General features: G+C 49.2%; 1 protein-coding gene across 7 annotated transcripts in view; it reads right to left on the reverse strand.

The window, feature by feature from the left end:
- Positions 1 to 27319, reverse strand: part of SEPTIN11 (septin 11) — a 63901-nt gene that overhangs the window by 11595 nt on the left and 24987 nt on the right. For 2 of the 7 annotated variants that reach the window (XR_014955265.1, XM_085579453.1), the window contains exons 2-9: positions 20121 to 20235; positions 17937 to 18132; positions 16723 to 16909; positions 14931 to 15092; positions 13237 to 13333; positions 12128 to 12296; positions 8765 to 8897; positions 8184 to 8371 (exon numbers count right to left, since the gene is read on the reverse strand). Coding sequence is in view for 5 of the 7 variants with exons in the window: in XM_085579453.1 (XP_085435579.1) it covers positions 8184 to 8371; positions 8765 to 8897; positions 12128 to 12296; positions 13237 to 13333; positions 14931 to 15092; positions 16723 to 16909; positions 17937 to 18132; positions 20121 to 20235 (1247 nt within the window). In the remaining 2 variants the exon portion in view is untranslated. Of the gene's footprint in view, positions 1 to 319; positions 1303 to 1667; positions 5061 to 7556; positions 8372 to 8764; positions 8898 to 12127; positions 12297 to 12797; positions 13334 to 14930; positions 15093 to 16722; positions 16910 to 17936; positions 18133 to 20120; positions 20236 to 27319 lie in introns of those variants that run through there. The other 5 variants (XM_085579457.1, XM_085579456.1, XM_085579455.1 and 2 more) reach the window with 4 other exon arrangements.

Consider the following 27319-nt stretch of genomic DNA (forward strand, 5'->3'; position numbering starts at 1 on the left):
TAAGTCCAGCTATGTACCAGAGTACAGCACGTCTGAAGCCAACACTCAATAACTTTTCTGAGTGTATCTATAAAGTCACTTCTTTGGTTGCAAAGGTTTCCAGGACAAGCAGTTTTTCTTCCACCTGGCTGCAGGGAGCTGACCCTTGTCACTGAAGAATGCTACAAAATACTGTGCTTCTGAAAAAAAAACCCAGCCGACTTCAGCAGAGCCCCTCAGCAGCTGGCATGTCACACACCGACTGCCAGAGGCCAAACCTAGACCAACTGAGGGTAGCTCTACCTCGGCACGTTAAAGGAAGAGAATTCCTTGATTAAGGTTCACAGATGCAAAGAATAAATCACTAGTATTCGGTTAAAAATCCAAGTGCATCACTCTACACAAAACAACATCCCTACAAGGCTTGGGCTGCCTCCATCCCAAACCAGCTGGAGGTCACTACACACATTTACAGGTTTTGTTTTTACCTTCAAGCAATCCTTTGGCACTTCTCAGACTTTTTGATTGAGTTCACTTTCAAAGTAAACAAGGTAGAAATTTTAACAACTTGCCCACATTCAGGGCTGTTAAAAAAAAGAATCACTAATTAGGCTTCATGACAACAAAATGAAGCCTTGGATGCAAGTGCGAGCCAGAGCAGCTCAGCTGTACAAAACCAAATCCTGCTCTGCCCGTTGTGAGGCACAGCCAGAAAATAAGGCCTTGACTGTCCAGGACAGGCTCCATCAGTGCCACAGGATGGGACATCCACTGTCACACAGTGACACACTGAGAACATCACCAGGTCTATGGAAAGATTTCCAGCCATGCCAGAGGAGCACAGGACGCCCTTGAGATGGAGTTGTGGTGTTCAAAGCAGCCAGGCTTGAGGCAGAAATGAAATCCTCCAGCTACGCTCACTCAGCCCCAGTCTGTCATTCGAGGCGTCACCAGCAGCGTGTGCATGTTACGGCAAAAGAAAACGGGGAGGGAGGCAAAAAAATCCAACTAACCCAGAGCAACGAGTCACAGTGCGGCCGAGCTCCCTCCGGCAGCCGTTCCCTCTGGCAGTGCTGGAAGGCTGGACGCTGTCGGAGGCGCGCCGGGAGCGGGCAGACCCCGCACAGACACACAGCACAGCACACCCTCAGACGCACGGGTGGGAACAGAGGGGGAAGGAGAAGAGGGCAGACGTGATGGAGGAATGAGATGGCTCTTCTCCTGGCAGGGGTGCCCGGATCCACAGCTCTTCCAGTGCCCTGCGGTCCACTGGGAGAGAGGGTGTGGGGGCTTTGGCAAGGTGACGGTTACATAAAGAAGAAGCTACAGAAAAAGAGAAAAACAGAAGAGAAAAGAAACAGAAGTTCAGAATTGAAATGAAAAAGTGAGGGTGGGGGGGGAACAAAGGAGGAACAACATTTTAATACAAGTCATGGGGGAGGGAATGTACCGGGCAGGCGTCACACATATCAGCTCTGGCCCGAGCTCCCCGGGACACCGGCTGAGGTGCGGGACAAGCTCATGACCACCACAAGAAGCGACTGACAAACACCAGCACGAACCTACAGAGGCACCTCAAAGGCACAGAACAACCTGCTGGGGAGGCAGAGGCTGACAGGTGATCCTCCTGTCGCCCCGCCACAGAATGGCAACAGCAAATGTCACAGAGGCCACGCAAAGACCAAAGCTTTGGGTAAAAATATATTTCCTCTCCCCACTTCAAGTGTTGGCACTATTTGGATCTGCAGCCTGAAGCATATACAAGAAATAACTGAGCTTATGCTAGAAGGTTATTATTCCATCTGTAATTCAAAAACTGAAATATTTTAACATCAAATAAAGTGACAATATCTAACAGATGCATACATATCATTTGCATTAACACTGTATGTAGGTTACACAATTGTTTCGTTACAAACATGGGTTATTTTCCAATAGCAAGGTAATAAAGTCCTACATCTATGGTTTAAGGCAATCAGGATATTAAAAATACAAGATTTCTACCGCTGTTCACAGCTTTGTTTCCCAATAATTAAAAAACCCTTCATGTTTGCAGAGCTCCGTGCTGGCACGCGCTGGCAAAAGCACCACAGGTATCACACCCCGCACGTGCAGCCCGGGCCCTCGGAGAAGGGACACGGAAGGGGACTGGAGTCACAGGGACCCATCTGCCGTGGTCACACACAAAAAGACACTTCCATCCGCACTGGGACAGCTTGGGAGAAGCAGAAGGAGAGCTGCCTGCAGAACCATTGGTCCTGTTTAACATGGATGTCCTTCCAGGGAGACATGCAGCTCCCTGCTGGGATTTGAAGCTGTCAGAAGCACGCGGAGCTGGTGACACGAGCAGCAGCTCTCCAGCTGGAGAGGAGCCCATGCTGGCTGCCAGTGCCTGCTTTCCCCTGTAGCTCCTGGAGTGCCACAGGAGATGCATCTCAAGACGATGCATTTCACAACCATGAGCTCCAAGGGCACCTTCCTACTCACTGCCCTCCCTCAAACTGTGTGATCCCCAGAAGGTTCTGGGGGAACAAGCCCTTTATCCACCTCCTCCTCTCCCACTGCCTGCCAGACCCACAGAAAAGCCACGGCCCCTCACAGAGCCCTAGACTGTCTTTGCTTTTCCATTCTGGGGGTTTGCTTCATGCCCTGGGAACATCACCATCCCAGAAAAAGCTCATTTCATCGTGCTTTCCTGCTTCTCTGTATTAGCCTAAGGACTGAAATCCACCTTGTGAGGAACATGCAGTTTTAGAGAGGAGTTTTAAGTGCCCCACTTGCAAGAAAGTGGACTTGGAGAATCTCCCAGAAAAGCACAGCTGGTCTCCTGTCAGGAGCGAGGCAGGAAGGGTCAGTCTCCCCCTGCTGTACTTACATGCAGAGGTGAAAGCACATCCAGCCAGACCTGAGCGTACCATTCACTGCATACACATCAGGGGCTACTGGGAAAAAAGGCACAGGGAAAGGAAAGCAACCAGAGCAGCAGGAACAAGCTAAACATGGCCCAGGGGTTCAAAATGGGGAAGAAAATAATTTCCATCTCCTCTGGCAAAAAACCAGAACAGTACCTTTGACATCTTCAAGTTTGTGGTTTATTCCCAGTTTCTCCAACACAGCTTGTTTTCTGCTAGAGACAAGCTCAACCAAAAAGACACTAATGCACTTGGCCACAGCTTTCTGTCAAAAAGGAAAAGCTCAACTCAGCTGATTTCCCCTGCTAAACATCCCTTGAAGGGCTGTTCAATGAAGCAGGAGAAATAAATGTTAAAATTAAGTTTTCTACTTGGCACAAAACACTGGTAATTAAAAAGATGACATGCACAGAGGCAGCTGAAGCAAAGCATATTGCCACAAGCACTCTGTGATGGGCATGTGATGTGACTGTAAAAAACTCATGCAAACAACTCAAACTTCTTCCTTCACAACTCAAGATTTTAAAGCTGGGTTTGCCAGAAACCACAAGAACCAGAATTTCATTTTTCCAACTAACCCTGCAGCAAACCTATTTAACCTGATGAAAAGTGCATAGCTGGCAACTCCACGAGGGGGGGAAAAAAAAAAACCCAAACAACAAAACCAAAAAATAACATTTTTAAAAACAACTTAAAAACCTCAATAAATTTAATTTTTTTAAAGGATAAAAAGATCAACTGTTTTATTTCCAGTTTATTTATCCAATTTCGTTGTCCGTCCAAGACATGGTACCTAGATATCCTCTTCCTGAAGCCATGTATCAGCAGTGAGGGTTAAAAAGCAAGACTACCCATAAGCTAACCTGCAAGCACTTTGCCAATCCAGCACTTGAGGAAAAAGTGATGAAAAGAAGTAGAAATTCTGCCTTTTTCCCCCAGAGAAATTCCACCCAGAAGCAGGCAAGCAGCTATAGTGGGAGACTCGGGTAGGAAGAGTTTAGTGTAAGAAGGCTTTAAAGAGACTGCCTAGCTAGGAGCATTGCAAGTGCTGGCTGTACACTGGCAGAGGAAGAAATCCAGGAGTCACATGGTAAGCACAGCTCCCCACTCCTTGGGAAGGAAGGGAAAGACAGTCTGAAAGTAATGGCATGGAAAAAACACTTTCAACAGCCCCACTTCCACTGCGTGCTGGCCAGAGAGGGGGCCTGGCTTATCCTACACCTCCTTGGCATGTCCTAGGGACACCTGAATGGGACATTATTCCTGCTGCATGAGGCTTGGGGACAGTGCAGTGCCATCTGTCCACGCACCTTCTCTCCGGTGACCTGGAATTCTGGATCCCACATTGCTCCTGGAAGCTCCAAGAGGATGGTGAAGGCTCTATCTTCCCCCAGCCCAGGCATTTGATTCCATGAGGGCTGCTAAGCCTTGCTAAGATCCCCACCCGTTGGAAGCCAGGCAGGATTTTTAAGGGAGGCTCCAAAGGTTTGAGGCAAGTAGTGCAGGGAGAGCAGTGCTGGGAATGCTCCTCGCCCAAGGCAGCTGCGGCTCCGCTGAGGGAAGGGAGGCTGGAAAACCAGGCCAGGGCAGACAGCACGGAACAGGAACTAACACAAATGATCATGCAAATGTCACGGCATGCAAGGTCAGTTACACTTGGTTATCTACACACACCCCCCTCCCTCTCCCTGGCAGGGACTGGGGCTGCTGAACGCGTCAGCTCCTGAAGGGTCAGAATCAGCTTCAGCCATGGCCTGGCTGGGACATTCCTACAACACTCCTTCCCTGGGGCTCCCACAGCACAGCCAGCAGCGCTGAGGGCACCTGAGCCAGCCAATACCTGAACTGCTGACATCCAACTCTGACTCTTGGTTCAGACTGGGGGCCAAAAATAATTCGCTGCTGATGGTTTTGGTGAGAAAAACGCATGGTGGCATCATTATCACCTCATCCCCCCACCCACCCCTGAACTTCCACTCACACACAGTCCTGCACCCAATCCCTCTTCCTTCTTGTTCCCACTATGTTATTAGATGAGTTAATAGTTATTCATGTTAAAAAAATGGAAAAAAAAATATAAAAAGAAAACAGATGGCAGAGACACATTACTGCAAAAGCAGGTGAATGCAGGAACATCCTTGGCTCGACAGGCTTTATGTGAAGCTTGCACTGCAAGTTAAAAAACAGAACAAAAAACAAAAAAGTTAGCACTAATTGAACTCAAAATGCAAAAAAAAAAAAAAAAAAAAAAGAGAAAGCCAGGAGAGCCAACACCAGCAACCCGCTCCAGTGGGTGGGCATGCAGATGGATTACAGAATTACAAAGAAATTCAACCTCAAGGCTGGGCTCTATTCCAGCCTATAACAAGCAAAATGAAAAACTGGGGGGACACAACCACTGAGCAACCAGCCCTGTAAGCTGGCCCAGGTTACAGCTTGTCACCACAGAGCTTGGTGGCTTTAGAGCTCATTTGTTCCCAGCTAGGACATGGGTGCAGGTGGCCAGCTTGGGGTACTTCCCATGGGCATCCTGCAGGAGGTAGCTCAGGTATCTCACACCTGGACACCAGGATGTCTCCAAGCACTTGGGCTTTCACAGCCAGGTCAGATCCTTCAGGCACCACCAAACCCCCTCTTTTTACAGGGTGTTGGGCCAGGCCCTGACATGGGTGTTGTAGCTCAGGGACTGCTTTGGGAAAAGCACGGTCCCCGATAGCCAGACCAGGCACACTGGACTGGAAACTTAAATGGAAAGGAAATGGGAAAAAAAAAAGTTTTACACTTGGCTTTCAGAAGCAGCTTTAAATAAATAGAGACAGAAGCCAAACAGATGGTCCTGGCTCCTGGGGGGCTGTGGATGAGCAGCAACACAACAGCACATGTTGAGGCATGTGGCCATCTAGCCAGCAGCAGGCGAGCACCAGAAGGCTGCTTGCCTCTCCCACTGGCTCTGCTGCCAGGAGCTCTCTCCAGACTGGTCAAGTTGGAAGCACAGTCCCCTACAGCAGGGGCTCAGCCCCATGTCCAGGTCAGTGCCTGATTCTCCTCTGCAGCCACCCCTTCAGTGCCTGAGAGACACAGGTGTGCTGTCCCCAAACACTGCTGCTGTCAGGCCAGAGCCCTAAACTTTTTAGATAAACAAAGAGTACAAGCTAGGGAATTTCTGGAGGAATAGTCTGGAAATCAGGAAGGCCAAGCTCTCCCTCATGGAGTCAGGCCAGCAGCAGATTTCACCCTGAGCCTTCCCTCTGGCATGCACAGCACAGCAGAAAGTCTCTCTTGTCCAAATCAGAGAAATCCAATCCCACCTTGAGAAAATAAAGCATTCCCATTAATTACTTGGTGGGGAGGCTGCAAGGGTTGGGCATGGCAAGGATTTCCTCTGGCAATTGCACAAGAAGCACCACAGGCCATGGCAGCAGAGAGAGAGGCTGCAAACCTAACTACAAAAACTGCAGCTCCACATTAGAGTGCAAGGAGAAACTGAAAGCCTTTAGAAAACCAAGGTGAGCTACAAGGCAGGAGCATCAGCATTTCCCTTTAAAGCCTCTGTTAGTAACTCTGACACTAGAGAACACCTGCAGCAGGTACAGCACCTGGTGTGGAGCGACACAAAGGACACACTAAAACACAGGCATGTTCCTCGAGGCTGGATTTCTGTGAATGCAGCAGCACAGCAGAACCTGCATTTGTCACGGTCGCTGGGAACAGCCCTGTCTCACCCACAAGGCTGGAACCAAACAGGAGCTCGCAAAGGGACAGAACTCCCCAGACCATTCTGTACTGCATTGGTCCTACAGCTAGGAGATGAAATAATCTTACTGCACAGTTCTTAAAAATATTAGGCTACCAACTCTGAGAGGTAAGGACAAGCGTCTTGGAAACTTTCTATTTTTTTTGGGAATGCATCACCATGTCCGAGATCTGAGGTGAGTGAAGACGAGTGTCCCAGCTATCTGCAGCAGGGTGTTTCAGCATGCCTGGGCCTTAGCTGCCGACAGTGGCTGATTCCAGTGCTCAGCCTGCCACTGTAAGGAGTTCTGGACTGTAAGGAGTTCTCCCCGAGCAGAGCGTGCAGCACGCAGCGCTCCACAGTGGGGGCCCTGGCCACATCCTCAGCCAGCAGCGAGCAGCATGGCTCCATAGGAGCTACATCAATGTACAGCAGCTGAGGAGCCAGCCCAGGCTCTCCCCACCTGCCCCGGGCAGCAGCCACCGAGGTCGGGCACAGAACCAGCAGCAGTGAGGGGCAAAGCTGTAAAAGCCCCGGGCACCTGCAGCACAGCTGCTGCCACGCAGCCCAGGCCAGGCTGCAGCTCCCGGGCTGGGAGACACAAGTGTCTGAGCCACAGCCCTGCTGGCACTTGGCTCTTCCAGGGGTGACACCACCCGTGTTCCTGTAAGGAACACCCCCTTCTCTCTTGCGCAGTGAAAGCAGCGTGGAACTGTCATTTTTGTGTGTGGGTCAAACAAGTGTTTTCCAGTGAGATTTGCTGCAACCCCAGCTTTCCCAATGGCAGGTACCAACTAAGCACCCTTAGCACAGGTGACTCACTAAGAACTTGCATGAGCACCCTCCCACTAGGAATGGAAAAAGCCAGGGGAGGGCAAAGGATTACACTCCTAAGACACAAATATAAAATAGTAAAAAACAGTGCCATGATCTTGACTAAAAAGTAAGAGTTTCTTAGCTTATTATGTCAACTTGATACAACCACAAATGCCATTTAACTGCAATTACGGTACCATGGTAGTTTGTTTTTCTAAAAAAAATACAAAACCAAAGCTTCTTGTCTTTAGAGGAAGCTTCCAAGTCTTCACTTTTGGCACTAGCATTCCCCATGTAAAAATAACATGGCGGTTTTGGTTTCTAATTTACTTCTTACAACCATAACCTTAAGGAATGGGAACTAGAGACTACCAGTGAAAGAAAGGACGATAGCAACTACCTTAATAACTCTGGCTCAGGCAGATAAATCTGAGTCCAGACATCCCATAGTTCCAGAAGATGCTGGACAGATAAATCAAAACACTACCATCCAATTGCTCTCCCACACCAGTCAGATTTGAAGAGAGAATTTGAAGGTATTCTTCTAGAGAAAAATTAAGATCATGTCCCTGGCCCACCCTTTAGAAAAAAAAATATTTTATTTGATCAGGCTGAGAAAAGGCCTGTTTCCAGTCTGGTAATGGGGAAAAGCAAATACAGACATGCAGCAAGAAAGAAAAAAAAAAAAAACCTCCCAAAACTGGTAACAAACCCTACAAAGGGTGTGGGTGACAGCTGCTTACTTTTTCTTGTCCTTGTCTTTCTTGGTTTGTTGAGAACCTGCCTGCTGAGCCTGTGACTGTAATAGCTGAGCTGCTGCCTTCTTCTTTTGAAAGTTGTTCAGCTCTTCCTCAAGTTCCTTCTTTTTGTCTTCCACCTTTTTCTTCTCTTCTTGGTGAGTCCTCTTTAGATGGTCAAACTTTTCGTGAAGCTGCCAGGACAGAGACCGTGAGAACTGGCTGGCAAGAGAGGAATGTTCCACCCCAATTTACGGGTAATGATGCCCCAAGTGTTCCTGCTGGCACCGAGGCCTCCCTGCACTGCCTGCAAGCCACCAGCCTGTCCCCTGCAGGCAACACTCACTGGCACACACAGAGTGGGAATTCCCAGTGTTGTAGGAACCCAGCAGGCCCCTTCCACACCCTCATATTCCATCCCTCAGTGCTTTGTACATGGTGGACTCTATCAGGTTTGTGCAGAGCAAGGGAACACAAGCATTGAGGGCTGTACTCTTGTCTGCACCTCTGCAGCAGCAGCTTCCCGCCCCAGCAGGACATACTCTGTAACAGCCTGTCCCAAGCCCTCCAAGTTACAATATACTCACATCCTTCTCTGCTTCCTTCAACTCTGCTTCCTTCTCCTTCACTCGCATGACAAACATCTGCCTCATTTCATCCTCCTTCTTCTGGAGTTCACCCAGGAATTCATTCCTTTTGGCTTCGTAAGTCTCTTGGAGGCTGTTAAAAACGCACAAAACCCAGTCAGAGCAGTGTTTCAAGCACAGCCAGGAGCTTCCAGCCTTTGGAAACCTTAGCACTTAAGTTGTCTGGGCACAAAACAGGGTCAGAGGCTCCAGCAGAGGCAGCACCACCTCCACAAAAGCCATCCCAGCTTGCTAGGTGGCAGCAGTGGGAGGCGAATGGAAAGGAAGAGCCGCGCTCGCTGCTCAGCCGTGCATCACTCGGCAGGCAGGGTGACTGTCCTCCAAGACAAGCAGCCCCTACATACGTGCCCGCAGCAAACCCCGATGCCCACGGGGCTGGTGATCCCGCAGAGCCACACCGCCTCCTTCTCCCCTTGTTTGTGTCAAGTCTCTTCATTCCAAATGCAAGATTTGTGCAGCAGACCTGGGGTGAAATCTGCCCCCGTGTAGTTCATTAACCACGACACCAACACAGAGCAGAACTCATTTTCACTATTCATTGCTAATAGATTCAGATGAGGGGTTTGATTTAGATAAAGGCATCCTGGCAGACCTCCCTTTCTCCTTTGGTTTTTTCAAACTATCAGCAGCCTTCCGACTTCAAATAACCACATTGCTGGACTATTTCATTCCCCCTCTACTCCTTGGCATTCCTTCATTTCCCCAGAACTGAGATAGGCAGTAAAGATTTGGGACATAAAATACGTTGTCCATGTACCTCTGAGATTTTTAAAGCCTCTTAGGAACTCTGAATGTCAAATTCCTCTTTTGTTTTATTCCTTAAATGGATTTGGATAACCCTGCCATAATGATAGTGTGGGAATGATAACTATTTCCCCCAAGAGGCTTTTCTGAAAAAGCATTTTTAAAATGAAAACTCCACTGAAGTCACACACACACAGGTTGCATCCATGTGCCTAAGGAACACATTAACTGTTGGGCCACTGGAACATCTTAATTGCAATAAAATCAAGCTTTTACTTTTCCTAGCATTGTTGGGGGCTTTGATGCCTTTTTTATTAGCTGGGGTTTTCTTAGGGGAAGCAATATTGAGCTGGGGAACACAACTTGTCAGATTATGCCAAGCCTTGTATTTAACTCTGCTAATTAATAGGCACTTCACTTACTTCCTAAAATACCCTCCAGACAGGATGCCCAGAGCTGTTCTGGCACAGCACTGGCCGCCCCAGAGAAATCACACCATTCCACAAGACCACACCAGCTTCCTACACATGGAAGCAAAAATACTGATTCTAAAAACGACAAAAATCCTTTCGTGGGAGAGCAGGGCAAGAGTTATCTTTGGATTCTCAGCTACATGCAGAACCAGACCTCTCACAGCATAGAGACTTCAGGAGACTCAAAACAACATCTCCCTAAAATTCAGCATTGGATTTAATCCTCTGACTATAGACATAAACTTAAATTACTAAGGCCTTGTGAAGGATCTGGCAAAGCCCAAGGGCAGGTGAGCCTTTACTGCTCAGTGAGCACAAACTGAATCTGCAATTAGTGCCATGCTGTCCTAGGGAGCAGCAGAGTCTCATAGAGTGAAACAGAAAGCTCCGCACTCATCAGATCCTGGACTGCAAACCACTTATTCCAAAGCTCACTTCCAAAAACACCGTGCAGGGTGATGGGCAAGCAGGAAAAGCCTGGCAGGTGTGAGAGGGGCAGGGGCTTCCTATTAAACTGTCCCAAGTTCAAAGCTTCATTCTCTGTGGCAGTGACTCCAACTTCCAGAGGAGCCAAGTTCTCAGAGAAACTGGTCTGGCAACTCCCAGGCTGCATGTGAAAAAAAAACAATTGCAGCCCTAAGGAATAACAGTCCAAACCAACTGGGATCCCTGCAGCTTCTCACAGGCAAAGATGACAAGGGAATTGGCTTTTAAGTACACAAACATATGAACTTAAACTACGAGAGTAACTTGATTTCCCAACACACCCCCACACACTGAAGGATGCCCTGGCAAATAATATTATTTGAAAAAGGAGTATTTTGAAAAGCTTAATCAGAGCAGCAAAGAATCCAGCCCACAACAGACAGACACAGCAGAAGGGTCCCTGTGCAGAAACCCAATTTCATGGAGCTGATGTCTGTTGGGATCCTGGTGCTCCCTCCTGACCTCGTGCAGCCTGGCCAAGCAAGGTGGGGGGTCTCAAGCATTACCAGTGCCCCTTTTCCACACCTCACACAAGCCCCTACATGGCACCAATGGTTTGCTGGGACCTCCTGTCCTGCTCCCCCTGACACTTGCCAATGGCTCCCTGCTCCTGGCTGATGCAAGCTGGCTGAAGGGCAGCAGTTCCTGTGGCTCCCAGGGCCAAGATGCAGGGAAAAGCATCCTTTTGATCCCTGAGCTCAGAGAGAACATCTCCCTTGTTTCAGATATACATCAGCCTCAGCCAAACAGCTTGGGATCATAGGTTTTGTTTGTTTATTGGAGGGAAAAGGCTTCCAGAGTGAACTGCTCTGAACTAGCACGTACCACATGGAAAAATTCTGTACATTTTCATTTCCTTTCTACTTACAGCTTGGTCAAAAGAGGTCTCATGTACAGGAAGCAATGGAAATTCCTCAGATTCCTCTAAAGGAAGGGCTGAGCCCATCTTAAGCCATTGCTCTCCAGAAAGGAAATCCAATAAAGCTTCACACTTAGGCTTACTAACAGAACTGGGCTTGACTGATTCCAGCAGAGTTTCTGCTGTAGAAGAAGTACAGCTGCATCAACTCAGCAACAAGACCCCACATCAATGCCAACCCCTGGCACACACGTGTGTTACAGGGGCAAGCCCCCACGGGTGCACTGGAATTCTGACTGCCTTCCCCGGGAGGCACAGAGGAATGTGGGATGCTGTGAGGCAGGAGGTGCAATTACCTGGGAAAAGTTGGGGAGGAATGGGAAACAGGAAATGAAGGGAGAAAAACACTCCCTCTCAAATTCCCACACAGCTGTTTGTCCCTGGCTAATGGCTTGGGCTGCAGACCAATAAAGCTGTCTGACAGAATGAAATATGTATTGAGTAATCAGCCAAACCTCAGGCATGAGACTGTAGCACCCTCTTCACAGCTCACCTTGGACCAGCTGTGAAGAGCTCCAGGAGGGTCAAAAAATGACTTACACAGGACGTCCCCAACACAGGGGCCACCTTCCTGTCACACAGACACAGCTGCACTTTTCCTGCCTGGAATTTCAGGCAGCCCTGAGCAGCAGCAGAGCAAGCTGGCTGCACAGCAGCAGTGCCTGGCATGCACGTCCCTACCTGAAAGGTTTGCTGTCCGGATCCGTGTCCTTGAAGCCCATCTCTTCCAGCTTGCAGCGCCTGTACAGCTCGTAGTGCCGGGTGTGCGTCTGCTCCCGCAAGTCCTCCATGTTCACTCGGATCAGCATCTCGCGCAGCTTCACAAAGTCACAGTGGTTTTCATTTTCAACTGCAAAAACAACACAATATCCACTGAGAGAACACAAAACCTAAGAGCTGGGCTTCCCCCTTCCCTGGATCTGGGTCCCAGTGTAGCAAACCTCAGAGTTCTTCAGGCACACAAGCACAGCTGCAAGTCAGCCCACACCAAAATGCCTTGCTGAACAGGGGTTGCAGCTATCCCACACCAGCAGGGGCCTGAGTTCAAGGCCTGCACTGGATTTCAAAATCTGTGCATTGCCCATCTGTCACAGGGCTCGCACCTCCCCATCCATTTTTGCACCATAATAATCTGGTGAGGTGATGATCTGTTGGTTCACAGGATTTCACTTCCCACCCAAACCCACTCGAAATCCTAGCACTCACAGGGGCTCACAGTGGCAAAGTCTAAACTGAATCTCAAACTATCTGGTCCTAGTTTTCTGAGAACAGCAAGAACCCAGCAGGATACAGGTAAAGTCCAATATCTCCCAAACACATCAGCTTCTTTCCTAACTGTTTTTCCCAGTACCATCCTCTGGTGAACACAGTTGAAGTCTCTGAAGCTGCTTCAGGGTCAGGTGGTATTACTGAGAAGCCAGAGAGTTTTGCAGAACTGCACTGTGAATGCTCTCCTGCAGCTTCCTGGGCCATTCTCCAACAGGATACACAACTGAAGCCACAAGGAGACCACCACCATCTCAATCCTGTACTTCTCCGTGCTGGCTGGAAAGCAAGGATCAGCTCTGGATTTCTGGCAGCTTCAGTAAAGCCTGGGCTGCAAACAGTGCCCTGGCCAAACTCTGCCCTCCTACAGGAAGGAGCTTTTGGCTCCGTGTCCAGATCTAAGCTGTGCTCTCTCAAGCCAGGTTTTGGTAAGGGCCATCCAGAGATGGAAGTAACAGAACTGGTTATTCTTGGCTCAGAAGGGGACAGGGTGAGAAGCCTTGCTTGTGCCCTTGCTAACATACCCTGCACGACACCCCAGGGGTACTGCCTGGCTTTTGCCATCTTGTTGCCAATCTTCACTTCCTCGGTGCTGCCAACCACGGCAAAAGGAAGGTGGACCTACAAAAGGAAAGGGACAATGAGGCCGGGGATTTCCTTTGCTGCCTTGCCAGAGATTGTTTCTCAAGAAAGCTGTTTACTGGGGCAGCTCTGCTAAATTTAAGTTGTTTAAACGCCTTTGCAATTTGTCTGGTGTTTCAGGAAGAGCAACAGGACAATCTGGATGAGAAACCTGATCAGACTTAAAGCCCAAAATTCTGAAGTCCTAAAAACACAAGATAGGTACATATTTCCACTTAATTACAAAGCACTACTGTCTTAAGCATGGAACAAGTCTGACAAACCGGAACTGAATTTAAACACCAAGAAAAAAGAACCATGCAACAAAGAAGAAAACAAACTACATCCTCTCAAGGAAGGCAAAAATGAGGGGGATTTTGCTGCTACAAAGAACTGCTAACGCTTCCTCTTAAACAGGGCAAAGCTGTGAGCAAGGGGAAGAGTGGAGCTGACCCAGCCCTAGGCTGACACGTCTGAGTCATGGAGCTCTGCTCCATCCAGGTCTCTCCATGGGTGTGGTGGTGACAATCTGGGATCTACTCCCAGAAGTGTGGCTGCTGCCAGGAAGGAGCTCGCCTCAGATGCCAGCCCAGACCAGCCCAGCAGAACTCTCCCTTCCTTAACAGCATCCAATGGGACTGGCTGCATTGGAAGCAGCAGCTCTGTCAGCCAAGCTGTGGTCACAGGCTGGGTGGGAGGGGAAGATGTCAGGGCAGTGGAGATGGGATTAGCTGGCAAAGGGGCTTCCCAGCAGCCAGGCTGCACCTGAGGAAGGTAAAACACCGCACACAATGCACCCTGGTAGAGCCACATGCCAGCTTCTCTCTGCTCAAAACAGGAAGACAGGCAATAGGGAGCTTTGGAGACGGTCTAACATTTAGCTGGATGAGATAATTGCCCATCTACAAGCCGTTGAGCAGGAAAAGTCACAACAGCCTTCAAGTAGCAAGGAAATAGCTTCATCTGAGTGCACCCTCTAGGACTGGCACATCCCCTTGGGGCCAGTCAACACCTCACTGCCAGCGACCATGAGCTCAGATTCTTCCCTTTGCAGCCCGAGTAAGGCCCATTGCAAAGAGCTGCTTCCCTTGGTAACCCCCACTGAAATGTTAGGTCTAGTCTAGCCCTGAGTTCCCTCAGCTTCCACCTCATGTCTAGAGGCAGGGGAGGAGGTGAAAGCCAGAGCTGCTGATGGGCTGCAGAGCACTGGAACATCAGTGCCAGTGCCCCGCTCCCAGCGGAAACCAAAACAAAGGCAGCAGCAAATTAATCACCCCCACAAAGCAATGAGTGGTCATTTGGGACAGGAAAGCCAAACCTCAGCTCTCTGCCCTGACCACACTGGGGCCCTGCCTCCCATCCTCTTCCTTTCCTGAGACAGGAATACTGCAACAGGGGAAGGATGTGAGACCTGCAATAGGGGAGAAATGTTTGTCACACAAGGAAATGTAACAGACCAGGTAGCACCAGCCTCCAAAAGCCTTCTGGCCAGGCTGATGTGTCTGTGCTTAAATTGCAGTTTTAGAGCTAAGCGAGACAAAGCACAGCCATCAAAGCCTTGGCAAGGCAAGGCCAGCCACCCCCCCAGATAACATACACTCATGGTGGCATTGATCTCAGCCACCGTCTCCTCATCGGTCGGGAACTGGTAGATCTGCACGCCGTTGCTGACCAGCTCACTCATGATTTTACTCTTGAACTTGTGCAACTCGTTCTTTGCAATGGTGTCAGCCTTGGCAATGATGGGGATGATGTTCACCTGCAAGACAGGACAGCACTTCTGCATACAGGACTGCACAGGTTGTGTCTCTGGGAGAGGAACAGAGCAGGACATGCAGTGACAGCCCTAAAGTGCCACCAGCCAGCACCCCAGCAGATGAACTTCCCTGGAGCTGCAGTCAGGATTTCCAGGCAGCAGTGATGATGGCCTCAGAAAGAAGTCAAATACAATTTGGTAACATGCTATTTCCTGTCCTGTCGTACTCCCCTCCTCATCTGAATTGGCTGGATAGGAAATGTTGTCATAGACTATTATGAGCTGCTCAAAAAAAAAAAAAAAAAAAAGAAAGGAAATTACCATCTCTGTGCATTCCCTGGTACTGCAGCTGGATGGATTTCTGCAAGAGCTATGCTTAGACAACAGCCTGTCACAGACCCTGGCTTGGGGAGTGTCACCAGGGACACTGGAGGGGCAGCAGAGCTGATGTCACCCCACAAGAGGTGGACAAACAGGACAAGGGCTGGCAGTAACACAGGCACACTTCCCTCACCTGTGTGCCCTCATATGCCCCTGGACACTGCTGCACTGCAGGACCAGGGCTCACTTCTCCCTGCACAGCTCTGTGATGAGAGATCTCTTCTCTAGACAAGCTGTTGACAAGGACAGAGAGCCTGCCTTCTTTCCCCGTCTCCTCCCTTCAGAGGGACAGTTTCTGCCTTTGATCCCACAGGTTTGATTTTCCTTGCAACAGCAGACAGAAACTGTACTGAGGATAATAGGAATATCGACCTACATGGAGGGATTTTAACTACAGTACTTGAAAATCCTCTTCCATTACATCACTTAATTCTGTTTGGAGTTATTAAATCCACGTTGGCCAAAAGATAGAACAGGAATGTCAATTAGCTCATTTGAGATAAATCTCCATAACCTTATTTTCAGTTGAAGAAGGCAAGGAACTTTCTCCATCACCACATAAAACCCAGTCGATTGGCCTCTCTAGGAAACAAAGAGCTGCTGTCATCATTGATGGCCTGCAGAATCAGGACCAATGAGCCAAAGGTGCACAGTGGACTGATTTAAATTGCTTAATCATGATGGAAAGGAGCACAGAGAAGGCTCAGTTTAGCTACTCAGGCTCTACATTTATACTTTAGTTATTTTTCCTAGAAAAGGTGCCATCTCCTTTGAACCATGGTTTAAACCAAGCCCATGAGGGTACCTGGAAGAGCAGATGCCAAGTAACATTTATTCAGATTCTTGTTTATGACATGACAGCTAAACACCACTACATTTGCTGTAGCAGATCAAACTGCTCTTTTTGTCTAGCTGGCTGTGGTCAGAGCAAGTAGACATAGCACTTCAATTTGTTTTTCACTGATTAGAAAGACGACCTCAACTGTCTTTATTGACTTTAAAGATGAGCTAGGGAGCACGTAGCCAAGCTCCCCACCAAGGCGAGCTGGAAAAGAGCAGGAGCCCACACTTTCAATAAGTCACTGCAGCACATGAAGCAGAATAATGACTCGTTGTAGCAGCTTGCCCAAGGTAAGCTTCTCACACTTTTTTGTCCACAACTCTCCACTACTAAACCCAGACATGATTTCCCTGAGCAGATGGCAAGATAATGAAAGCACTACAAGGCCATGGTGACCCAGGCAGCAAGTACCTTACTGTCGAGTTTCTTCATGGTGACCAAGTCCAGGGACTTGAGCGAGTGTCCTGTGGGAGCGATGAAGTAGAGGCAGGCATGGATCCGCGTGTCATGGTAGTTGAACAGGGATCGCTTGATCTTCAGCTCTTCCTGCAGGTAGGCTTCAAACTGTGCATCGATGTATTCTACTATAGGCTTGTAGCTGAGGAGAGAAGGCACAGAGAAAACCGGGAAATTGGCTGCAGGGACCACACAGGCCACTGATAGACACTCAGGAGCTCTGCATGGTACAGGACAAGCACTGCTTTCAGGACCCTCCCCAGCAACCTACAAGGGTGCCTTTCTGCTTGGTGCACAGGCAAAGCACAACAGACATGGCAGCCCTCGATTTCAGCTGCATGGAAACTACACAAGATTGCTATCCTGAAAAGCAATGCATTTGGCAGCCTCTCCAATTGAAGTCTGAGCTGCTGCTCTGCCAGTCTCACTGAAAAGCATCTAACAAAAAAATTTCAACATGAAATCATCACCTACTCCCTAGCTTGTCCAAAATCTCATCATCTTAAAAGAGGGAAGGGAGAGTCACAAGATAAGAGGTACTTGTCAGGAACTGAAGCCTGTGAGCAAAGCTCAGAAGACAGCTGTACCATTCCTGGACTTTGATGGGATCATTCTTTTGGAGAAAAAGTAGCTCATGCAGTGTAACATGTCCTTATTCAAATCAACTTGTGCTTCAAATCAACTTGTTTGTGCTTCTGGAAAGAAAACTGCTCCATGTGTTTCCCCTCCACCAAGGGCAGCTTCATGGATATCACTAGGTGTGTCTAAAATGACTGCCGCTCTGGTTTCTTGGCTTATGGAAGTTCTGTCTCTGACCATGAGACACTGAAAACCTCAGAGACAAGAGCAAGGAAAGCAGTAAGGCCTCACACTGGGAGAAATATTAGAGAAAGCCCCATAAAAAAAGCAGAGCAAAGGAGGCCTGGGAAGCCTCAAACTGGAGGACAGAATGAATCGCACCTGACACAGCCATATGTGCCAGGACACAACGCAGCAGGAGCACAAAAGCTCTCACTAAGCCCCACTGCCCACAGGCTTAGGCAGGAGCAGCATCTGCAACAGGGAAGCACCCCCAGAACAGCGAGGGACCTGCTGCCCACAGAGGGAAGCCCTGGAGACCTCGGAGCCCACCAGCATCGGGATGTCTCTCCCAGCAGAGCTCGGATTACCTGTCATCCTTGTTGATCTGATCGCCAAAGCCCACAGTGTCCACGATGGTCAGCTTCAGCCGCACGTTGCTCTCCTGGAGCTCATAACTCCGCGCTTTCAACCTGACGCCGGGCTCGTTGTGCGTGGCGGGCTCGCTCTCAAACTTGGTGTTGAACAGCGTGTCCATCAGCGTGGACTTGCCGATGCCGGTTTCACCTGAGCAGACAGAGGGAGCATCAGAACGCTCTCCCGAGCCTCCTTCCCTGGCAGGTTAAGGAGTTACTCCTCTTGGGTAGCAGTGGAATTAGGCTACATGCACATCGCTAAGCAAGATAATCCCTGCGGGAACAGATGTCTTCAGAAACAGTCTCCATCTTTACCAGGACCCAGGAACTTTCTTTATGGTAGCAAATTGTTAATTCTCTCAATGCCATGTCTGATTCTCTGATTTTGTTTCAGCCCTTTTAGGGCAGTTTTGCTGTCTCAAGAAGATAATCCAAAACCCACAGTGCTACTTAAACAATAAAAATATGAGACAGAGAAACATATAGGGAGTTCTTGAAAAAAATAGGCACACTGCTTAAATACCAACTTTTTAAACTACTACAGTTTCACTAATCCCCAGTGCAATTAGTAACATGGACGGAAGCACTAGCCTAAATCCCATTTTTCAGTCAAAACTGTTTCTTTAGCAATTTCACTCTCAAACAGCTATTGCTACCCATGCTGTGAGCAGGGGTGGGGTTGAGGCAACTCACACAGAAAGCCAAGTCCTAAACTGATGGCACGAACTGCCCACGGCTGAAGCTGCAAATTTTACGGAGCTCCTGATGTGAACTGCTGTGTTCTATGCCAGATCGGCTCTGCACCATTTCACATCCCAATCAGAAGTCTCACAAATACAACACTGAATTTAACTGTGTCCTTTCTCAAATCACAATTCTAAACTATAATTTTTTTCAAGGCTGGGATTCTGTTCCTTGGCCAGCTGCAGCAGCCTGTATGAAACTTTAATGTGAGGTGAAAATCAGTGGATGGGCACATTTCACAAGATAAAAAGAGGTGGATCAAATTGCTAATGGAGACATTAAGTCACACTAAGAAAGGCATATTTACTTCAAGAGAGAAAGGCAATTAATTTATGCCATTTTGATCAAAGAGCTGCCTGCTAATCAGGCTGTTCCCTGCTGGATTGAAATGGTTTCATGCTGCTACAAGAGTCATGTGAGGGCTGGGAGCTCAAGTGTGCAGAAGCACAACTATTCTCTTATCTCCTCCTTTCACACACAAACTACAGGGAGGAGTCGAGTTTGCTAGATTTCTTTTCAGGCAGCTCACAAAAATTGTCAATTTGCTGTAGAAAAATCACAGTCAGAGGGTTGTGGGGTTTTTCCAGCTAATTAATGTAACTAATTAGAAGGGACAATACTCCCCTCTTGGAGGCTTAAATGAACAATGAATGTAAAGACAATGTTTGCAGCCTGCACTGCCAAGCTAAGAGGAAAACCCAGCAGTTTTGTCCCTTTACAGAACCAAATTCTGGGTTCACTGACAAGCCAAAGCTGGCTTGGCTCACAGCTCCCTGGGGCTGATAAATGGATTTCCAACTGCGGAGTATCCACAGAGTACCAAGACAGCAGCTTCCTCCCCCACAGCCAAGAGAAGATGGTGCCTCTCTTACTTCACCCTGTGAACAATTTGGGAAAAGTAGCTCAGGCTATTAAACCAATTTCCCTATTAAATACAGCAGAGGACAGGTGACAGTCTTTGTTCATTTGGAGACTAAAAATGGCATCGTTCCAAGTGGAGATGCTAAGAATGTAAGGATACAGGCAAACCCTGGAAGGGAAGGAACGCAATTTGTTGAGAAACAGCCTCCACACCCAACCCAGAGAAAAGCAGATTTAAGTTAACAACCTTTCAAAAATACATTTTGTGTCCAAGTTGACTCCATTTCCTTATGGGCCGCCTTTGGGGAAAGTAGAACTGCTGGATGATCAAAGGCACAGATTTTAACAGCCATCAATTGCCGTGCTCTGACTCAGGGGACAAGGCAGAGAAAGGGCAAAGGGGAACACTAGATTTCACTGTGGAGCAGCTCTGGGAAGACAAGCACAGCCCTCAGTGCCTCAGCCCTGCCCTGGGCAGGTGGAGAAGGTGTGAATGTGGGGCTGTGCCCCCTGAGGGCCCAGCAGGTGACCTACCCACGCACAGGATGTTGAAGCAGAAGCCCTGTGATGTTGACTTGTTGACCAGCTGGTCCGGGAGGCTGTCGAAGCCCACGTGGCCGGACAGGGACAGGTTCCTGAGGTCATCGTTCTGTAAGAGCCAGGAGAAAAGCATTCAGCAGGATTACAACGCCCCTGGCAGGAAAGAAGTCCTATCAGACCTGTGTTAAGGACACAGAGGCTTTTGGGACGCAGCATCTCTCTCTTCGGTGTCCCTCCCAAATGCATTCTTGTTTTCCTTCTATCCATCTCTGCTGTGGGGCTCAGGAGCTAAAACATCCTCAACTCAAACACCATCACACCAGTTCTCTGTGCCTGGCGCCAATAAACCATGATTCTTTACCCATCTGCAACACTCAAATGCTGTTTCAGAGGCCCCAGCCTCCCATAGGATTACCCTAATAAGAGTATTTTGGCAGACACCTGGAAAAGAGAGTGGAGCACGGTCAGAGCTGTAAGGTGACCAGCTCCTGTTCAGTTGGGGAAGCAGCTGAGGCTGTCTCCTTCATGTCCACTGCACAGCTACACAGCAGAAACCAGCCAGTCTTCCACTTCAGAACTTCCTCAGCAGCATGGGAAACTCCCCAAACTTCCCAGTGAGGCTGGCCCCCTCAAGAAGCACATTGAGGGGTGACATAGGTTGGGAGATGGCCCTGCTTGCAGCTCCAAAAGCTACTCCTGACAGACACCTGTGTAGGTGAGCTGAGAGCCAAGGTGGTGCTTTCCTTGGCTCAGTGTGCCAAAGGGAAGGAGCAGCCCTCAGACTTGCTGTCCTCCCAGGCCTACAAGGAAAATGCCAACATTCTTGCCCTTTTCCTGCAACCCTTCTACAGCAGGACACAGCTCAGATAGCAACTCTGCCACTAAAGCCAGCTAAAACTCTTTCCCACTTTTCCAGGAAGGGAATATAGCGAGCCTGCTGCTCTGCCATGCCTTGGTTTACAAATAACCTCATCTGACACGAGGTGAGCAAGCAGGGCACCGTTCCCAGCATTTCCTGTGTGACCTACAAAGCCCCTGCTGCTGCCTGTGTATGTCCTCAGCAGGAAAAGAAGCCAAGCCAGCAGCCCAGAGGTGCCAGTCACCCCTCCTGACTTGCTCTCCCTCAGCTGCTCGAGCTGACAACATCCACCAGCCCAAAGCTGTTCTGTGGAGGGCAAGGGAGCAGCACAGACCTCGCAGAAGGGAGGTCTGACACACTCCCCAGACTGTATCTGGGTCCTTCCCACAGCAGCTGTATGGCAATCCACACAGAAGCTCTGAGGAAAAGCAAGTCAGCCCAGTTACCTCTTCCCTGGCAAGTCACAGTTATGCCAATGGCACAAGCAAAACAAGGAAACAAAAAAAACCCCATAAACTCAGTAGACCTGGAGCAGCCATGCCATTATTTCACAACATCTTTCTTCTAGAGTTTGTTGTTCTTAATATTTGGAACCTTTCCCCAAACCCAAACCCTTCCAATGGAGTCACTCCCCCAAGGCCACAATAAATTACAGTCATGGGCAGCCTCAGCCTGGTTTAAAGATGCTGGAAGTGCCAGCTTCTCTCCACAAAATCCGTGGGCTTTGGACCAGACATAGACAACTCTTTGGTTGTTAAGAATCAAAAGCAGAGGAGGACTTCCCACTCTCAGCACACTTGCTGAGCAGCTCCGCTTCCCTCCTCAGAACACAATGGGCCAGTCACCAATTGCAGGGAGAAACAAGTTACGTTTGGGCTGAGTGCTGATGAAAATAAACTCAGATCTAAAGAAACACAAGAACTCCCTGAGAAAAGCAACATCTCCAAGTGACAATATCATGGGCTGTGCCAGAAGACTGGGCAGAGGGCTCCCCTCTGCCATGCTGGCACACAAAGCCTGGCACCTGTGATAGACACCTGAGCCTTCTCTCAGTATCTAAACCAGGCTTGTTGCCTGGTTTAGATTTAGCATCCATAGCTAAATCCAATTTACCAGCCTGTTCACCTCCACCCCACCGTGTGCTGGGAGCTACTCACCAGCACCACAGCACAGAAGCTTAAGGTGATTAAGAGATGCCACCTCCCTCACTCAGGCTAGGTAAAGAAAAACACCCAGAAAGACCATCACCTCGTTCATCACCCCCAGTAGGGATTTCCCTGGAAAAGGCCCTGGGATTGATGTAAGACACAAATGGGTTAAATTAAATATTTGTAACATCAGTACTTTGAAAAAAAAACAGTGGGCTTGGGTTTAAGATCAAGTGAAGGGAGCTCAGAGCAGAACCCAGAAAGCACCCATGACTCACAGGCTTCACACAAAGTGGTGGGTGATGAACATCCCTCAGCACAGCACCAGTATCTCTTTCCCTGACATATTTTGGGAAAGCAAGTACTGCCTTATCATCAGTTGCTCAGCAGGAACAGGAGTTAGACGCATCTCTTGCATCTGTGTCTCAGTTGTTTCTGCTGCAGAGCTTCCCCGTTTTATTCCCCTCCCCTTGCTTTGTTTCTTTCCCTGCAAATGGCAAACATCAACAATGGATAAACAAAAACTATCTCCACACTTTGCAATGCCAAGTATTTTTCACAGGCTGTGCTGCACAACAGGAGACAAGGGCAGCCTGATATCTGCTCAAAACATCAAAACACTGGTGAAAAGATCTGAGGCCTGAGGCACAGGCAGAGATGAAACACAAACCCCAGCATCCACCTCCCTCAGTGTTCCCAGGATGCAGCGCATCTCCCTGAGCAGAGCAGACACAGAAAATAGCTGCAGTTCTGCACAAGGCCCACGGATACACATTCTGGAGGAGGTAGGAGAGCCAAAAGAACTAGATTTCCAGCTCTCTCCTCCACACACAAAGCCAGTTCTGCAGCATGCAGATGCCCTTGGAAAGCTGACACATTTCTGGGGGAGCTGCAGGCTGCTTCTCTCCAGAGCAAAGAGGTGCACACACTGCACAACCACTTGCCACTGCAGCCAGGCCTCTGCTCCCACTTTCACCCCTTCAACAGGACAGCTTCATCCACAAGGAAGGGAAGCCTCTGCTGGAGAGCAACAAGCCTGATTGCTCAGGGTATCAGCAGCAGAGCAGGCAAGTGAGTCACTTGTAACAAGGGGATGCTAAGTCAGATGGCCCTGCCTCTCCAGCTTGGAACTGCCATGACAAACTCCTGAGCACAGTCAGTGGGCTGGGTTTGATCCCAGCTGAGTCACCCACTGAGAACTGGACTGAAGAGCAGTTCAAGGCTGACACAGCTCCTGCTCCACCCCAGAGCCCCCATGTACACCAGCAAGCCACGGGAATGCTACAAGCATGGATTTATTCCTCCTGCTACATGGCTCCTCTTCCAAAGGAAGCCAGCAGTGCTGCTCAGGCGCTTCAGCCCAAGTGGAAAGGCATTTCATCATGCTGCCCTCACTGCCTTCTTCCCAACCATATCCCTCATTTGCCCTCAGATGAGGGGAGCTCAGCACAACTCCTCCCTTTGCCCAGCACTCCACTGGACTACAACAACTTCTCAGGAGTCACTCACAGACACACAGTCCCGGCAGAGGCCTTGGTAACCACAGACAAGCGTCAGTGTCTCAAGTATTGACCTCTCAGAAGCACACTAAAGGAATAACTGCTTGGCAAGCACCTCTCCTTGCTCCCAGCTTCAGGATCCATGGATAACATGAGCATGGGTAAAACTCATGGTAGCTCCACAGACTCCTGCAGAGATCGGCCAGTTTGCACCAGATGTGCTGCTAGACTTGGGTGTCTGGATGTTCTCACACGTCAGAGAGCTTAAGACATCCCAAAAGCAGTCTGTATTTTTAAACTCTTCCTTGAGGCAGTCACGTCTCCTGTACTGAACCCTGCATTACAGGGCACCGTTTCCCTCCCTCTTCCCATACCATCCACGAGCAGGAAGTGATTCTGAACAGCCAGAGCTGTGTGCTAACCCCTACAAAAACTAAGGAGTGACATGAACAAATAAATGCTTGTTTCTTGGGAAAGATGCTGATCACTTGACTTCTCTTTGCAGAGAGCCCTACAAGGCATCCCACAGTCGATATTTCTTGGATCAACAACGATCTTCGAGCGGCTGTTATCACAGCTGCTGGTTTTAACTGCAGCAGGGGAAAGGAAGGGGTAAGTTAAGCAGAGACAAACCCCCAGAGGCACAGCAAATACTACCTACCATCACTTTATATAAAGAGATTGATTGTCAGGCATTCACATCCTACTGCTCTTCATTTTAAGGGGGTAAAAATGCCCTGCAAAAGACAAGAACGGCTTTGCAGCCTCAGACCCCCATCAAGGCTGTTTCAGATCTGTTTTTCTTCACACATAGCTCTTGGTGGCCATGATTTCACAGGTCAAGCAATGCTGTAATGGATGCTCTGTGGCAAACAGTGGGTTTGGCTGGACAGAAATCAGTGAAGCTATATAAAACAATTCAGCTGATGAGGCACGTGCAAGGAGAGTCAGCTCATTCCTCTCAAGCCACAATGGCTTGGCAGAGCCAGCAGGAAAGAAGAGAAAGTTTTCCTCCTCACTGGAGTCAGGAGCAGCACATCTGTGTACGGATGAGAAGCTGGAAATAAAGGTGGGTCTCATATCACTCCTCCAGAGGCAGCCCAAAGCAGAGATGAGTCCTCATGCTTGTCTGGCAGCTGACTGGAAACAAAGCAAAGTTGCTCCTCTCCCAGGCAGGCAAAAGCCCCACTGCCAAAAGGCCAAGGAGAGAGTTCCACAAGGGTATTTATTGTCCCAGTCTCCAGTCTGCTGTCCTCGCTCAGGACTTAACCATGATGGTGGCTATTCCCCAATCCAAGCAAGCTCCTGGCTGAGCCCCTTTTGCTTTAAGGCTGCTGGCAAACATTCCCCTTGGGCCCCTCCCAGCCCACTGCTGCAGGCGGCTGGGGGTCAGCTTCACACGGCCTCCCAAGAGTTAAAGAAAACAAAAACCAGCCTCAAATTCAAGAGGGGAAAAAAGCTGGTATGCAAAATATCGAGCTCAACCCCAAATATGAAGCAAGCGTTTAGTTATTTGAGGCCACACGACTTAGGAGGCACCTTTAAGAAATTCTAAAAGCTTCTATTGTTGTCAGCAGCTCAGATCAGCAACATTTTTGACTCATTACTGGGTCAAATCTTACATGCTGCATCCAAAGCCAGGGACCTCAGGGATAGTTTAGTCTGCTCAGATAAAAAGCAGCTCAGACAAGAGCAGGAGCACAGAAGCAAGTAGTCAGGAGGAGACAGATCTATCCTCCTCCCAGAGTTAAACCCAATAGCTGATGTCCCTGCCAGCAGGGTACCAAGTATTCCCAGTGTCGTTGCCAGAGCCAAGCTCCCTGTTCCCCCTAACAGCACCCATAATTCTGCTCCCCTTCCTTACACAGGGTTATAGCATGGCCAAACCCTTAACTGTTGGACAAATGGATCTATGGGTAGAGTACGGGGAGAACAGGGAAAGCAAGAACAATTCCCTTCCCCTCCTCATGCCAGAAGAAAAGGGCTGATAGCAACCAATCAGTTAATCAGTTCAGAAAGAGAGGAAGGACTTCTTGGCTGTTGTTTCAGGGTAAGATAACCATCAGTGTCACCAGCAGAGGAGGGGGAGTTCCTGGCTCCATGCTGCTGCTGGCTGGCTGCAGGCTCGGGCAAATGTCTGGGAGGTCCTTGGTTGTTTTTCTTCCCCCACACTTTCTTTTTCCCCCCTTTTCTCTGAACAGAGAGAGCAGACCCCTGTGGAAGGCATGCTCTCATTCTGTACATTAATGTGTCAATCAAGCCACGAAGATCTGTGCCTCCCTCCCTGCCCCCAACCCACCAGTGACTCACTGCTGCAGCTCTCGTCCCTGAGGGATGGACTGCAGGAAAACAGTCTTGATCTTCCTGGATAAAAGCTGGCACCAGCTGCAGCTGGCCTAGGGACACACAGCTCCTCACCAGTCCCCTGCCCCAGCCCTCCAGCAACATCTACCACAAAAGCAAGGAGCCAGGTCTCTACTCCCAGGAACAGGGAACCTGTCAGCAGAGCTATGCGACAGATGGCTCCCTTGCTCATTGAACACCGAGGTCACGGGGAATACAAAAAGGCTCTCCCTGAATATACTAGATTTTCCTTTTAATCCCCAAGAATCAGGACGGCAGAAAAAGTTATTTTGTGGGAGGAAGGCCAGGAGCAGCTTGACCAACAGTGCACTGGGCAGCAGCAGATGGGGAAGGGCAGGTGTGGGACTCCAGCTGCCCCTCTTGCAGAAAATACTGCTCCACAGATAAAATCTCATGGGTCAGGGCAGCCAAAGGAGGCTGCCACTGAGACTAAGCAAGGGGTTCACCTGAGCAGATGCCCCCAGAGACTTGGGTGATGCTGGTCACATTTCGACAGGCAATAACACATGGGAGTGATGCTCTCTCCAGGGCTGGCCCTGTAAACAAAGGGCAGGATGACAGAGGAACAGTGAGAAGGCATCACACACACAGAGGCTGCCAGGAAAAGCCAGCGTGCCCCAACCCAAGCAGCCCCAAGCTCGCCCAGCACAGATACCAGGGATGGGAAGCACAAAGCCCACCTCCCAATAGCCTGGTTCCCAGCACTATTGGACACGGCAAGGACGCGCTTCCCGTGGCCCATCCAGCCCCGCCGGTCCCAGGGCACGCCGGCAGGGGAACGAGGGGAGCTGCTTACATTGGCAAGCTGCGGGAACTCTGCAGCAGAACGGAGGGAAAAGGATACGGTTGCATTCTTCTGCAAAGAGGGAAGTCAGCAAAATCTGACAATTCAGGAGGGGCGGCAGAGAGTGGGAACGAGCATTTGTCTTCAGGCAAAATGTTTGGCTAAAGGTCAGCACAAGCTCGGAGCACTCACAGTTCGATGTATGCCAAAAACTGACATAAAAGACATTTTACTCCATAGGTTTCCAAAAACCACGGACCTTTCTATTTGGAGGCAAAGTGACTAATGCTTCTAACAGCCCCTGATGTCACAAACTGCTAACCAGCAAAAGAAAAAAAAGCTGGACTTCGGGGATGATAAGGACCATATGTGCATTCCAGCAAGGCTTGTAAACTCACTGAAGGGAAAAAAAAAAAAAGAAAAAAGGAGAGAGGAAGGAAGGGAAAAAAAAAAGACATAATGTGACAAACAAGAATGAAGACTATCCAAAGGCAGAGCCCAATGAGAACCAGATGCTCTCTGCTTCTCTGGCCAGTCTC

Source organism: Lonchura striata, chromosome 4 (genome assembly GCF_050655825.1).
Source record: "Lonchura striata isolate lonStrDom1 chromosome 4, ASM5065582v1, whole genome shotgun sequence".
Classification (NCBI taxonomy): domain Eukaryota; kingdom Metazoa; phylum Chordata; class Aves; order Passeriformes; family Estrildidae; genus Lonchura; species Lonchura striata.